Genomic DNA, 13794 nt, shown 5'->3' on the forward strand with positions numbered 1-13794 from the left:
GTGAAATCTTTTGACACACCGAAACATTTCTCTCTGTGGACTGACATATGCAATGATTTGTAATTCAAAACATGAGGAAGAAGGATGAGATAAGACAGGCATTCTCAACATATTTGCATTGCAAGGTTTTATTTAAATGCAGGGCAAGGTTATAAAAACAAACCATCGCACAAACAAAATGATTTTTAAGTTTAACAGCAGATGAAGCGTATTTGGGGCAATTGCGTCGAAGCATTTAAATGTGGCTGTGTGAGGTGATTGTTCATGTTTGAGTGCTTGTCTTCATAGTGGTATAGCACATTTAAAACGGGGCACTGTATAGTCAGCCTGCGTGAGTTGACATAAAAAATTTAAAATGCTGAGGAAGAGGAAGGACGAACATGAGGGCGATGACATGCAAAGCAAATACAGTTAGCTGACGTTACAATAAAGTTCTTGTTGATAAAGTGTAGAAAGAGTGAACGTGATCTGGATCACAATAAGCACTTCACAAAATGAACTCCACAGGGTGGTTTCTATTTAATGGCAAAAGAATTCCGAGTCAGTTTCATGTGATGTGAAGTTACGGAATGTGCTTGTACTTGAGGGTTAAGAGTCAAGAGGCAGTTTGCCCTCGTGCATTAGATATTGTGCTGACACTAACAGAAAAGCTGTTTTCCGCCACTCCAATTAATAAACCTCTGTTAGGACTTTTAACGGCTTTAGAATGAATGAGAAAAGTACATCGGTGATTCGTGCATGGGCAATAAGCAACAAGCTCTCATGAGGAACGGGACAGAGAGTGCATGGTTCCTCTGTTCCTTCCTCTGTTCGTAGCCACATTTATAAAAAAAAAAAAAGAAAATGAATTCAATATTAACTGTTCCACAGTCAGGGCTTTGAAACACACTCAAATGACTGTATACATAAATTCAACATATTAAAGTGCTGAAAATAAGCGCTGAAACCAGTTCATATACATTACATAAGTATTGAGACATTATTATTTAGGCGGGATAAAGCTTATGGACCACTGATGAATGTGCAAAAAAAAAATATATATATCCCAGACTCCAAAATCTCCACAGAGGATTGAAAGCTGTTACAACTGAAAAGGGATCTCCTATTTTCACATCCCGTAGATGAACTAGCAAAGTGTCACAATTCTTTTGTCCGCGTCATGTGGTCGTAGTCATTGTACCATACGTGATACTGGAACTGCCACTCCTAAGTAAAATTGTTACACAATGCGGTCAGCAAGCGCACGTTGGCTAAAAACCTAGCGCGTGGGTAGCGTGTGAATGACTGACTTCCAACTGAGCGTGACTGCCTACTCAAGTGTGCGTGTGGAGAAAGAAGCGAGGGGAGAAGGTGGAGTAGCAGTCACCAGTGATGCAGAGCGTCCCAGTCTGTACAAAGCTCGGGGATCTCCTAGCGCTCGTTGCGAACACGCTTTTCTCCTTTGATGTGGCAATAACCCACGGATTGAGGCGCTACATCTCCCACAGCTCTATCGTATAGCATGCTGCAGTTAAGCAGATGGTCATCCTAGCTGGATGAGGAACATGGGGGTGGTGAAGCCAGAAGAGGACAGGAGGGGGAAGGGGGGGGTGAATCAAGCGTAACATACTGAAGGATTTACTGCTTATGTGCAATGTCGTATGAGACAAGCAGTGTGCCTTTACTATATTCTCCGCGCAGCATGACGTACATGTGACACCCCCGCGCAGCACCGGCGTCTTGGCGGTAACAGCGAAAATATTAAAGATGGTGACAGTGGTAATGTTACATGGTAACGCTTGGCCTCGTGATCTCCGTTTAAATCTCAGAGGGATTTGTATTGTTATAATCCATATGACCCCAATTTACAAACCGTGCCCATAAACGTTCTTGTTCCAGTGTCAAGACAGATTTCTGCTTGAGGTTTTCCATTCCATATTTAAGGCTCAGTGCAAAGGGTTGAAAAAAAAACTGGGCATGTTTATATCGGCTACACAACAGTTGAATAACTACAAATAAATATGGCATCGTTACGTTGTGACAGTACACGGTACAATCATTATGAACAATTTGGTGAATAAGAATAAAAAATGATGAGGATGACCTATATTTGGTGATGTTTAGTGTGCCCCATCCCCCTTTGTGTTGTTGCTATGTGTGTGCGTGTGTGTGTGTATGTGTGTGTGTGTGTGTGTAGTAGTAGTAGGAGTGTAGCGTGGTGTAGTGTAGTACAAGTACAGGCTTGGACCTTTAAAGGTACAATGTCACTAGGTAGTACCCTCAAAGGTAGTAGCTATTTGGAACATGCTTGCTCATTTTTGGACTTGGAAAGGATACAAACCGAGTTAAATACTGTAATTATCCCAATAGGGTACAGTAGTGTCGAATGTGCCTTGAGGGACAGAAGCAGGTTCCTATTCGCTATCGTGTCGTGTTATTGGTTACATTTGGTCTCGTCTGAGTTACAAACCCTAGCTTTCCCAGTCGGGCCCACCCAGCCCGTCGTCATCAGAGTCCGACTCTGGCGAGGCCTCTTTTATTCGTCGAAGTGCCTCATAGATGCTTTGGGTCAGAGGGTCTCTGGGAGCAGCGACATCCTGCTGGCCTTTCCTTTCTTGAGGGGGGACTTCCCTCAATTTGACCCCCTTGCGGATCTGCGCCAAGATGCTGTTGGGGTCGTCGTCACTCTGACCAGCGGGAGGGATGCCCCGCTGGTCGACCTTCTTCAGGTGGAAACTGCCTCTCTTCAGGGAGGCCAGTACTTCGTCCATGGGGGAGCTCCCTGTTTAGGAGACGACAGGAAATGATAGGCTAATTTTTTTCAATCAACTATTGGTACAAATAATAATAATATGAGTCATTTGGATGGAAGAATGACTCTGAAAGCTCTATACTCCAGTTTTGATTCCAGTGTTGCATTGAGCAGAAAATTCCTGCATGCTGGAGTTGACAAAGTTAATGAACTGAATCAACAGTGTTTCTATTGGTTGCATTCAAGTAGTCCATTCCCTTTTGCCTCAGTTGCTTCACTACATGATTACTCAAAAATCTATCTGAATTTTTAACCGTCAATATTTCAACAGTCAGGGACAGCAACGCATTCTCTGCTGGCCTAAACATTATTCGAGGCACGGATCTACATTTACAACCTGAATTCTGTGTTCCCTGAAATTGTATTTATTTATTACCAACAATCTATTCTCTTCATTTTGTAGTGTTTCTCTTGGCTGCACTGCTTCTAGTCAGATGTGGATGTCAGATATGTTTTGTCCAATCAGATTACAGCCTCTATGTGCTGCCGAGTCAATATGGTCGCGGTACCTCGTCTGCTGTGGGCCTCAAAGCCTGGAGTCTTCCTCAGCTTTTTGCGGGCGCTCAACAGCTGGCTGCTGTCGAAGAAGCGAGGATGGAAGGGGCCAAGAGGGGACTGAGAGAGCTCCTCTGACGCACTCTGCTCCTCAGCCCTCAGCGCCTGTCTGCCCGGGCTGTCAGAGGGGGACACCTGTTCTCGTATTGGCAGGAGAGGCAGAGGAGGGGGCGGAGGCGGAGGCGAGGCCGGGGACGCCAGCAGCGAGGACAGGGCGCAAGGGGAGCAGAAGGAGTCTGCAGGACTGGGCACGGGCAAAGGAGGAAGTGACTGCGCTGCCAGGACCGCGACGGGCTGGGTGGTGAGCGTGGAGCTGGGGTCCGTCTGCACGCTGATGCTGAGAAACAGCGGCTGCTGGCCCGGGTCCCGTGCGCCGGCGGGCTCGGAACGCTCCTCCCTTTCACCCTCACCCTCCGTTGGCACCATCCTGCCGCGCTCTCTCCTTCTGCCGTGGGCCGCACGCAATCGAGCGGACTTGAAAATCACCTGACCCGGGTAGCGCTGGAAACACACACATGAAAATCAGCCGGGAAAGGGAGGGAGAATTCCAGCTCATAGGCCGACATGAAATGTACCTGCTTGAAAGTGCGAAGTCTATCCAGAGTCCTCTGTCTCTCTTGACGAACTCTGCTATTCTTTCTTTCATCTTCTTCTTCTTCGTATTTTGTCTATAAAATTCAGTGGGACAAAAATACACATATAGATACGCTGCGTGTTTACAACCAGGTGGTTAGAAAGTAAAGAAACATCTACCTGTAAGACCCATTGCGATAAGGAGTCTTTCTGGGTGCTTCGACGCTTTTGTTGTTTCTTAATGTGGTTCGATACACAGATCTCCTGCAGAACAACAAAAGGAACAATTATTTAGCATCGTACAAGTACGTCAGTATTTCCCTCATAATTGAGGTTCTTCACACAAAGAATATCCAAACATGCATTTATGGACCTGATTAAAACCTTTGGAGTTACTCAGTCACCTCATTGAAAGGAGGGTGGAACTCAACGAGGGTGAGGTGTTATACTGAATAAATCTTTTTTCAACGTGGGCTTGTTTAAGGGTTAAATTAGCCTGGTGCAGATATGCGGTCTTCACCTGGAATCATTTTTTAAAACAAGATAGAATACATGTTGCACTTAGTATGTGTGACACAAGCGTACGCACCCTCTTGCTCCTCAGATAGGAACGCTTGGCCGTGATGCGCCCCCGCCGCGCTTCCAGTTGTCGCACGCTGACGTGAAGTCGATGCAGTTCTTCCTTCTCCGCCGTGTCCTCCTCTGTTATTTCATCAGCGCTTTCAAAAGTGTCGTAGTACACCACCTCATTCTGATGCTCTGCAAACACCACGTTGTACACTCCCTTTAGCATAGACCTCCCGTCCTTCTCAACAGGTGGTTCCATGGTGTAATGGTTAGCACTCTGGACTCTGAATCCAGCGATCCGAGTTCAAATCTCGGTGGGACCTTGCTTGCATTTTTAGATTGCGTATTGAAATAATAAACATAGAAGTTGTTGATAAACATGTTCAGTTTTGATGAACAATATAAAAGGCGTACATGTTTACTATTGCGGTTGTAGTTTGGAGTGTTGAAGGACTGCACTGCCTCATACTGAGAGCTCTTTGCCGCTCTCGTTACAAAACTCAACAGGAACATATTTTTAATTTAACATTTCTCTGACAGTGTAACCAAATCTGAGGTGATCTTTATGATTATATACTGAATACGAGACGTCGCCAAGAAGGTGACATGTTTTGCCCGAAAGTAGTCATACCTGTTGGAATGAAGCCATACCTGTCATCTGTCTCCGAATGCTGTCGAGCTGGGCGGTGAGAAGCAGTTCCTCGCACTGAAGAATCTCAGCCTGGATGTCGTACAGTTGGAGCTGCAGCTCATAGTACTGGGATTCCATGTGGTCCAGTAGGGTCATCGCATCCTCGCTGCTACACAGGCTCTGCATCTGAGGGGAAGCGCTTGCGTTTAAGCGTGGCGAAGTGTTATGAACCTGTTGGTTCCCTTGCGTACCTCTTCTCGAAGCGTGCATTTCCTCTGCTCCAGGCTGATCTCCCGGGCCCTTTGCAGCTGCAGGGTTTCCTTGGCGACAGAGTAGCGGATTCTCTCCATACGCTCCACCGCCGCTGTCCATGAGGCCTTACCGAACTTGCGCTGGTCCACCTTCATACGCTCATAAACTCCTGCAAACACACAAACGCAAATAAATGGTCAAACTGCTTGAGTTAACAGTGATCGTGAGCTACAAGAGGACACCAAATATGTTAATTAAAGGTAGACTAAGGATGACAGTGAGACATCTAGTGGTCATTTCAGGGGAGGTTATTGCAGTTGGTGGTTGACACTGGTTAAACTGCACAGAGAATGCACATCACCACTCATGTCTAAGCATTTCATCTTTTGCTAGACCACACCAGCACCTGGTATTCTTCTCACATCTGAAGATGTTGAATAGGAATTTATCTATCTATCTATAAACAGCTGAAAAGTGCAATGGTGACTGTAGCTCACATTTCTTCCCTTGTAAGTCAAGGTACCACTATATTACATTACATTCAATGAGTGGATTCTCAGAGGGAAAAAAAACACAAAAACATCCATCCATCCATCCATCCATTTTCTGAGCCGCTTCTCCTCACCAGGGTCGCGGGCGTGCTGGAGCCTATCCCAGCTGTCATCGGGCAGGAGGCGGGGTACACCCTGAACTGGTTGCCAGCCAATCGCAGGGCACATAGAAACCTACAAGCATTTGCACTCACAGTCATGCCTACGTGCAATTTAGAGTCTCCATTTAATGCATGTTTTTGAGATGTGGGAGGAAACCGGAGTGCCCGGAGAAAACCCACGCAGGCACGGGGAGAACATGCAAACTCCATACAGGCGAGGACGGGGATTGAACCCCGCACCTCAGAACTGTGAGGCTGACGCTCTAACCAGTCGGCCACCGTGCCGCCACAAAAAAAAAAAAAAAATAAAAAAAATAATAATAATAAAAAAAACAATAACAAAAAATTACAAAATAAATAAATAAATAAAACCAATAAAAACAATTTTTAAAAAAAATACATTATCATGAACACACACACGCAAAACATGCTGAGATGATTACAACCTCCTCGGTGGAGTACTAAATTGACCAATGTGAGGGGGAGGGTGACATTGTGAAGCTAACCCTGAACAATCTTCTTTCGGATCAATTGGGCGTCCTTGTTTCCACCTGTCCCTGTCAAAACAGAGCCGCTGTCTGCACTGCCTCATTAATACACATTGGTGGTTGAAAACACCCAGGGGTCATTCAAAGACCAAGCGTATTTGTTTTATTCAGAGTTGTTCCACGACTTTAACGACTTGACACTGACTTTAGCAGTCATGTGTTACATTACCTTTCTGAGCTCTAGCTGTTGTCTCAAAATATTTTACGGTGAACTCTTGGATAATGAGGACAGCTTCTTGAGCTTTCCTCTGCCAATCAGAGTCCTCCTCCTGGAGGGCAGAAATGCGCCTGGGGCCCAGGTAGTCGTTCTCCATGGAGATCTGGTGAGAGAGGCTCAAGTTTGGTACGTTATCCACTCACCAATAAACCACTACCACACCAGAAGTACCTGTACAGTGTTTTTCTCAAGCGAAAGCAGTAGTCAATTGAAAAGAAATATGTTTACATAGGATTAACTGGATGGAGTAAAAACTATAAACGCTGAAAGATGGTGTGACATCCCTTCCTGATCCTACTTAACTCAGCGAATGCACTAGTAGTATAAAGGTACTGCAAATGTGTCATGTTACTATAATACCAGCTCCATTTTCTTGTATTAAAGGGTTCACGCCATCAAAATTTGATTTTTTTTCCACTTTTTCACGCATAACATAGGTCATAATGAGTCTGACCCGGTTTTAATTTGACGTCTGTGCGGATTGTCAAATGAATGCAATGCAGAAATCTGGCTGTCTCGACTGCCAGGCATAAAAGACCAACTAGAGTAGCTTTAAAAAGGACATCCTGGGTATTTCCAACCCAAATTATCTTGCAAACCCAAAAAAAGGACGTCAAAGATTATAAAAAAAAAAAAATTAGGGCATCTTTAATTAACAGTACATGCTGTTTCTTTAAAACTGGTGTCCCTTTTTTTTTTTTTCTATCACAGCCTAATGTTTACACATTAGTGCGGTGCATTAAAAATCAAAACCAACCATCTAAAACAACGTTTAAACCATTACATTACTTTGGGAGCCATTATTCGGTCTCTGTGGTGCTGTAAACTAAATGTTACATTATAGTGTTTACCTCAGTTTAGCATGCATTTGTCAAAACGCAAAAGCTTTGCAGTAACGATGTTTTCCAGACGGTCTTTTAAATCTACAAAGCCCTTCCAAACTGAAAAATAAACTAATAATTTATGAATTTAGGAGAAAATGGCTCTCCTGTATGCCAAAGGTGGGCAAAGTATGGCCCGCGGGCCACATACAGCTCGCCTGCTCAATTTCTTTTTAATCTGGTCTATTTACATACTGATTGAAATGTACATATTTATTCATTTCTATTATTTTTTTAATTAATTTATCAAATTAATTAATTTGTAAATTGATTTACTGTTGTATATAACACAATAAGCAATATTAGTAAAATAAGCTCCCCCATGGACGACAATTTCTTTCCAAATAAATTAATTATAAATGACACAATAACCGTTCATTTGTTTGACTTGCTACTGAATGGCGGTTTGAACGTGACTGTGAAAGGTTGTATCTCCATGTGCCCACTACATATACCCGTTATCCCGAATAGGATAAGTCGAATAGAAGATGCATAGATAATAAATTTTTTAAATTATCCTGATTATGGCCTGATCTGACTTTAAAAAAAAAAAAAAAAAACTGCTGCTCCATAGGGTAGCGTGAAATACTGCAGACCACCACCAGACCACCACTCGAGCTCCAGTGGTTCCATGGTGTAATGGTTAGCACTCTGGACTCTGAATCCAGCGATCCGAGTTCAAATCTCGGTGGGACCTGGGTATTTGGTTTTTGCTCATTTTCACGGTTTTTCAGACAGTGATGAAAGAAATTAAAGTGAAATGAATGTGCAGGGTAATCCTATAGCAGCACACAAACCCTAATTTATTTATGTGTCTCTGAGGCTGCAGGTAATTGGAGATCCACTGAATGCCGCTAACCGCCCACTTCCACATTCAAGTATACTCTTTAAAGACATTGAGCATATGCATTACAAGAGCTCTAACAAAACGTTTCCTTTTACAAAACTAATTATAATCAGTTGATTGACACAGTCAGAGAGGTATTAATTTGAATAATGGTTGTGTTGGTAAAGTAACTATGGGAGTAACAATTAATTCATTCATCACGAACAATTCTGCTAAGAGTGTGAGTGGATCGCTTGTTGATAAATGGCGTCTTCTTTCTTCAAGCACCTCAGTCGAAAGTCAGTGCACGGCTTGACTGCAACCAGCATGTGCACTGTTGATTCAGTCTCAATGAGGTTGCCATCTAAAGATGTAATAAATAATATTTCGAAAATACCAATCAATCGCTTAATTTTCTCAATAGTCGTTCAAAGGCAGTCCGCTCTAATGTTCCTGTGTTTCAAAAAAAGTGCTTGATGCACATCTATTCCATCTTTGTACAGAGATGTGATTTGGAAGTGATGAGCTAAAAGTAAACACCCCATTAACATTTCATGAACTGAACAGGGTCTTTCCATCTTACTTCTCAAGAAAATGATGTTTGTTTTGTATGGTGCCCCACATATTTTTTTATTTATTTTTTCTTTTTTTTAAACTAAACTGAATAGCCTCCCACATGTGCCGGTTCAGCAATTATCAGATGCGAGATGCCTCTTTTATGCTTTTGAACGCATTGATTAAGTAGAAACGCTTACCTGGCACGTTGCTGTAAGCGTGTTACCTTGATCTGCTGTCTACGCAGCATGGCAAGCTCCCTCATGTCGCGGAATGGCTGCAGCAGGTACTGGTACAGTTGCGTGGAGGCCTCCAGCAAGCATCCGTAGGCCTGGTCCTCCTCCTCATAAAGTTCTAGCAAGTCAACCATGCTGTCCAAGCTCTTGTGTCTGTCCAGAAGCTGCACGCACACGCACGAGAAATAAAATGTTATTGGAAAATGGGATGAAACGTACGCAAGTTGGTCCACTTATTTCAGCTATATCAGCTTACACTCTTGTGGGAAGACTTTCTGTAACATTTTGAAAAAGTGTGTCTGTTAAATCTGAAAGTCAGCGAGTCAATTCACAAGCCACCATAACATTAAAGCATACAAATGGTATATTGAAAATAATACTGTACTATTAGTCCATCAATAGAAGCACACACGCCACTGGCTAAAAGGAGGATGTAACTGTAAATACTGGCAGTCCAACAAAGCGCACACAGTCTGTGCTGAGTGTGATCTATTGCTGGGAATGAGATCAATAGTCACACGTTATGTTGCCAAACAGAACAGGCGACACGCAGCCCTGAAATAAGTCAACCCACAAACGGAGAGAGGACCGATAGCGTGTGTGTAGAATGTGTCTTCTCGTGGCCTCGTTTCGCTGCAAAAAAAAAGTTGAGTACAAAGCATACGACAACAACACAAATACTGTTTAGGAAATTGTAGGGCGTGTACAAAAGGTGGAAAGATCGTTTCATTTTCCAATGTATAGGGTAAACGAGGCAGCACGGTGCGGTCAAGGTTTGCATTTGTGCCTCACAGTCAAACGGAGCATTTTAAATCTAATGTCCTCGAGCTAGATTGATTTTGGTCTGACGAGTCTGAGTGTGAATGGTTGTCTGCAACCCCCCAATGAGGACAAACGGTTTCCAACATGGATGGATGGATTTTTTTTTTTCACGTGAATTTTGTTGTGGTTGTAGTTACAGTTGTCTTGAGCATATCCTCTTCTTTTGCACGCATTAATAAAACAGTGAGAAGTGAATATGGGCTTCTACTCATGGCTAATTAATCCACTGATTAACCATTTTTCTTCTCATGCTGTTCAAAGAGCATTCGGCATTATTTTAAGAGTGGCTTTTTAACCCTCCTGTTATGCGGCAGGTCAAATTGATCACTTTAAAGTTTTAAAAAGATAGGAAAACATATTTTTTCCCGTTTTTTAAAAAAACAAAATACAAAAATATATTTGATTTGTGTTCTTTTTGTATTTTGACAGCAGGTCACATAGACTTATGAACATTGGTGGTAAGAAATAAATACAGTAGGATTATAATCCGTTTATTAATTACTATGAAATAAAAGAAAAACGCCTGCAAATACCCATCCTTGATATGATGGCCAAACATTACACATCTGTATTCTTACACAATAAAGTCAATTATGAGAGCAATGTTTGCTACACCTGACTTCCAAACATTGATTAATGAAGTAACTGGATAAAAATCGATTTTGCACCATTAAAAGACAAAATGTGCACGTGAGGTGCAGATATCATTGTTGCCCACTTGGGGTCACCATCCTCACATTCCACAGTACAAAAGATGTAACTTTGAGTGTGTGTGGCTTTAAAGGAGGGGAGGCCTGGCCTGGTGGGTGATGACAAATGAGACAGTTTAGCATTTAGCGGCTGGCTGTTAACTGGCTAAACGTTTGCCAAGTTTTGTGTTAAATGCCTGGAAATAGCAGCTCGTGCATGAACGCGCGCGTTTGTTTTGTTACCGCTTGTTCAATAAACCGGATTAAAAGTGCACCGGCAGCTGTGTCTATCCTCGACAAATAATTGCAATACGGAGTGGTAGGTTATACGCTTTCGAGACATTGAAAAGAAGCTCACTCTCACCTCTCGCAGGTGTTTACTTTCGCGGAAAAGCGCCTCTTCATATCCACACTGTTTCAGCTCGCTCAGGCTCTCGTAGTACTCGTCTGGGTCATCGTTTTCCGCGAACAGAAGCTGCGAGAGGATCTTCCAGCCGCATATGTCGAGCGCGTGGCCGAGGTAGAGCTGCAACTCGGAACACAGCTCATCCATCTCGGTCTCCGAGACCTCGGCCGGTCCAAACAGCACCGTCCACATCCCGCTCGGTTCCTCCGGGAAGACGGGGAGGCAGGGCTCTAGGTCCGAGTTGACCGAACACAGCTGCTGATGGAGCGCCCGCAGATCCTGGAAGGAAAAGAGACCTGCCCAGCTGCAGTCCTCCCGGCTCAGACTATCCTCCAGGTCCAACGTGTCCACGGAGGGCAGCTGCTCCTCTCTCTGCGACTCTCCGTCACAACTGACGTGAGATGACACGTAGTTGACCACCGTTTTAATCTTCACAGGGCTTAGTTTGGAACCTGGGGGCTTGCCTTTAAGGCCTTTTACGGCAGCCTCCCTGGCTCCTGAGCCGGGGCTCGTGGAGACTTTATCCCCGGCGGGACTTCCGGGCCATCTTGTTTTGTCTCCATCCTCGGACGGAGGGTCCCTGCTGCTGCTGCTGCTGCTGCCAAAGCTTCTCCTTTGCGCCGTCCTGTTGTGAGATGTTATGGCAAATTTGCCTTCCACTTCGTTCCAGGCTACGATGAAGACAAATTTGTGCTTCTCCTTCTCCTCGAACGCATTCGGGCGAACGGCAACCCAGCCCGACTCCAAATGATCCTCCATTGTGAATGACATCTGTGCAAAGTGATGAAAGTGCACCGCTACGCCCGTGAAGGCATCACCGACTCTCTCGGTGTTGCCGTTCTAACCATTTACCAACAGCTGACGAGCTCGTCCGACTCTCTCAATTCGCTCAAGCGGCTGTTTGAAGCATCGTGCGGTGTCGTTTCCATCCACTTGGGTGTCAGGCAACCAGCGTCCGTTAGCTTCATCATTAGCATAGCCTTGAAGCATCTCAGGCGGGCGCTGTGTTTAACCACCGCGGAGCGCCTTTAAAGAAGCGGCGTTCCTCACCCTTTCCACCATGCATGCTTAAGACGCAAAGGAATGAGGCCATTAAAAGAGGGCAGCCTTGAATGAGGCTAACATTGCCTCCGAGGCGATAACATTGACAACATGTTTACCTTGACACGTCAGCTGACCGCCAGACCACAGACGTGGTGCCTTCCTGGACCCTGGGAAACGTGGGAAATGCGTCAAGGTAGTTAATTAGCCTTTTTTGTTTTTCCCTATTTTTGTCCACCTAGTGGAGGGGGTGCTATTGAATTGGTGTGTTATGGTGTTATTACTAATTCATAATTGTATTGGTGGAATGTAATCGTTTTTAGACTCTTCCTATCACATTGCATTAGGTAAACAACAGCTTCCATTTTTATCTGTTGCATTTGTAAGGATTTCACTGATCACTCATTGCTTCCATTTCAGTGTAAGCATTTGCAATATAATAAAACCTACATTGCGCCTATTTTATTATGACGCATAATTCATGCGGACATTACAGTTACCCCCTCCTTGAGCAGTCACCTTATCGTGGTGGAGGGGTTTGTGTGTCCCAATGATCCCAGTAGCTAAGTTGTCTGGGGCTTCACGGCCCTGGTAGCGTCACCCTTGACAAACCGGTCCTAGGGGAGGGACAAGACAAAGCACGGCTTCAAATACCCCTATGATGATTGAAAACAGAGGAAAACGTTTTCCCTTGCCCGGACGCGGGTCACCAGGGCCCCCCCTCTGGAGCCAGGCCTGGAGGTGGGGAGCGAAGGTGGCCTGCACCAGTGGTGCCCGGCCGGGCACAGCCCGAAGGGGTAACGTGGGTCCCCCTTCCCGTGGGCTCACCACCTGTGGGAGGGCCCATAGGGGTCGGGTGCATTGTGAGCCTTGGCGATCCGATCCCCGGCTACAGAAGCGGCTGGGATGAGAATCGGCACCTCCAAATCTGAGACCATGGACCTCAGTCAGAAAAGGGTGGCGTGCCCTCTCCAGGTCATGGATGAGATCCTGCCCCAATTGGAGGAGTTCAAGTATCTTGAGGTCTTGTTCAGGAGTGAGGGAACAATGGAACGGGAGATCAACAGGCGGATCGGTGCGTCGTCGGCAGCGATGTGGACTTTGTATCGTATAAGAAGGAGCTAAACCGAAAGGCGAAGCTCTCGCTTTACCGGTCGATCTACGTTCCTACCCACACCTATGGTCACGAAAAAACAAGATCCCGGATACAACCGGCCGAAATGTTTCCTCCGCAGGGTATCCAGGCGCGATTCCTATCTTAAAGATAGGGTGAGAAGCTTGGTCATCCGAGAAGGGCTCAGAGTAGAGCCGCTGCTCCTACGCATTGAGAGGTGGCTCGGGCATCTGATTAGGATGCCTCCCGGACGCCTCCCCGGTGATGTGTTCCGGGCACGTCCCACCGAGAGGAGACCCCGGGGACGACCCAGGACACGCCGGAGAGACTATGTCTCTCAGGTGGCCTGGGATCCCCCCGGCAGAGCGGGATGAAGTGGCTGGGAGAGAGGGAAGTCTGGGCTTCCCTGCTGAGGATGCTGTCCCCGCGACCCGACCT

At 45.2% G+C, this 13794-nt stretch overlaps 2 protein-coding genes and 2 non-coding genes across 5 annotated transcripts in view; 3 read left to right on the top strand and 1 right to left on the bottom strand.

Annotated features, from left to right (window-relative positions):
* Positions 1 to 101: 101 nt before the first annotated feature.
* LOC133399832 (junction-mediating and -regulatory protein-like) lies at positions 102 to 12399 on the bottom strand. Of its 2 annotated transcripts, XM_061671748.1 has the most exons (11): positions 12362 to 12399; positions 11160 to 12268; positions 9275 to 9448; positions 6739 to 6889; positions 5369 to 5538; positions 5138 to 5303; positions 4509 to 4678; positions 4100 to 4183; positions 3922 to 4014; positions 3301 to 3847; positions 102 to 2761 (listed from the first exon to the last, which is right to left on the bottom strand). In XM_061671748.1, exons 2-11 carry the CDS (start codon positions 11970 to 11972, stop codon positions 2451 to 2453), a joined length of 2679 nt encoding a protein of 892 aa, XP_061527732.1. In that variant the 5' UTR covers positions 11973 to 12268; positions 12362 to 12399; the 3' UTR covers positions 102 to 2450. The 2 variants fall into 2 exon arrangements, with proteins under 2 accessions (XP_061527732.1, XP_061527731.1); XM_061671747.1 differs by having other exon boundaries at positions 11160 to 12389.
* On the top strand, positions 4738 to 4809 carry trnaq-cug (transfer RNA glutamine (anticodon CUG)). The gene has a single exon. It is a non-coding gene; the product is annotated as a tRNA-Gln (tRNA).
* On the top strand, positions 8293 to 8364 carry trnaq-cug (transfer RNA glutamine (anticodon CUG)). Its single transcript has one exon. It is a non-coding gene; the product is annotated as a tRNA-Gln (tRNA).
* The window catches only part of cenph (centromere protein H), a 5260-nt gene continuing 3446 nt past the window's right edge, over positions 11981 to 13794 (top strand). The window contains exon 1 of the mRNA XM_061671756.1: positions 11981 to 12438. The gene's annotated coding sequence lies outside the window, so the exon portion shown is untranslated. The remainder of the gene's footprint in view (positions 12439 to 13794) is intronic.

This window comes from Phycodurus eques, chromosome 3 (genome assembly GCF_024500275.1).
Source record: "Phycodurus eques isolate BA_2022a chromosome 3, UOR_Pequ_1.1, whole genome shotgun sequence".
Lineage (NCBI taxonomy): Eukaryota > Metazoa > Chordata > Actinopteri > Syngnathiformes > Syngnathidae > Phycodurus > Phycodurus eques.

Bases quoted from the DNA above. Each gene is read 5' to 3' on its own strand.
- LOC133399832 (XM_061671748.1), bottom strand. From the start codon at position 11,972: ATGTCATTCACAATGGAGGATCATTTGGAGTCGGGCTGGGTTGCCGTT. The intron at 5,304-5,368 runs GTACGCAAGGGA...GCTTCCCCTCAG, and splicing joins AATGCACGCTTCGAGAAGAG to ATGCAGAGCCTGTGTAGCAG. The intron at 3,848-3,921 runs GTACATTTCATG...GTGTGTTTCCAG, and splicing joins GACTTCGCACTTTCAAGCAG to CGCTACCCGGGTCAGGTGAT.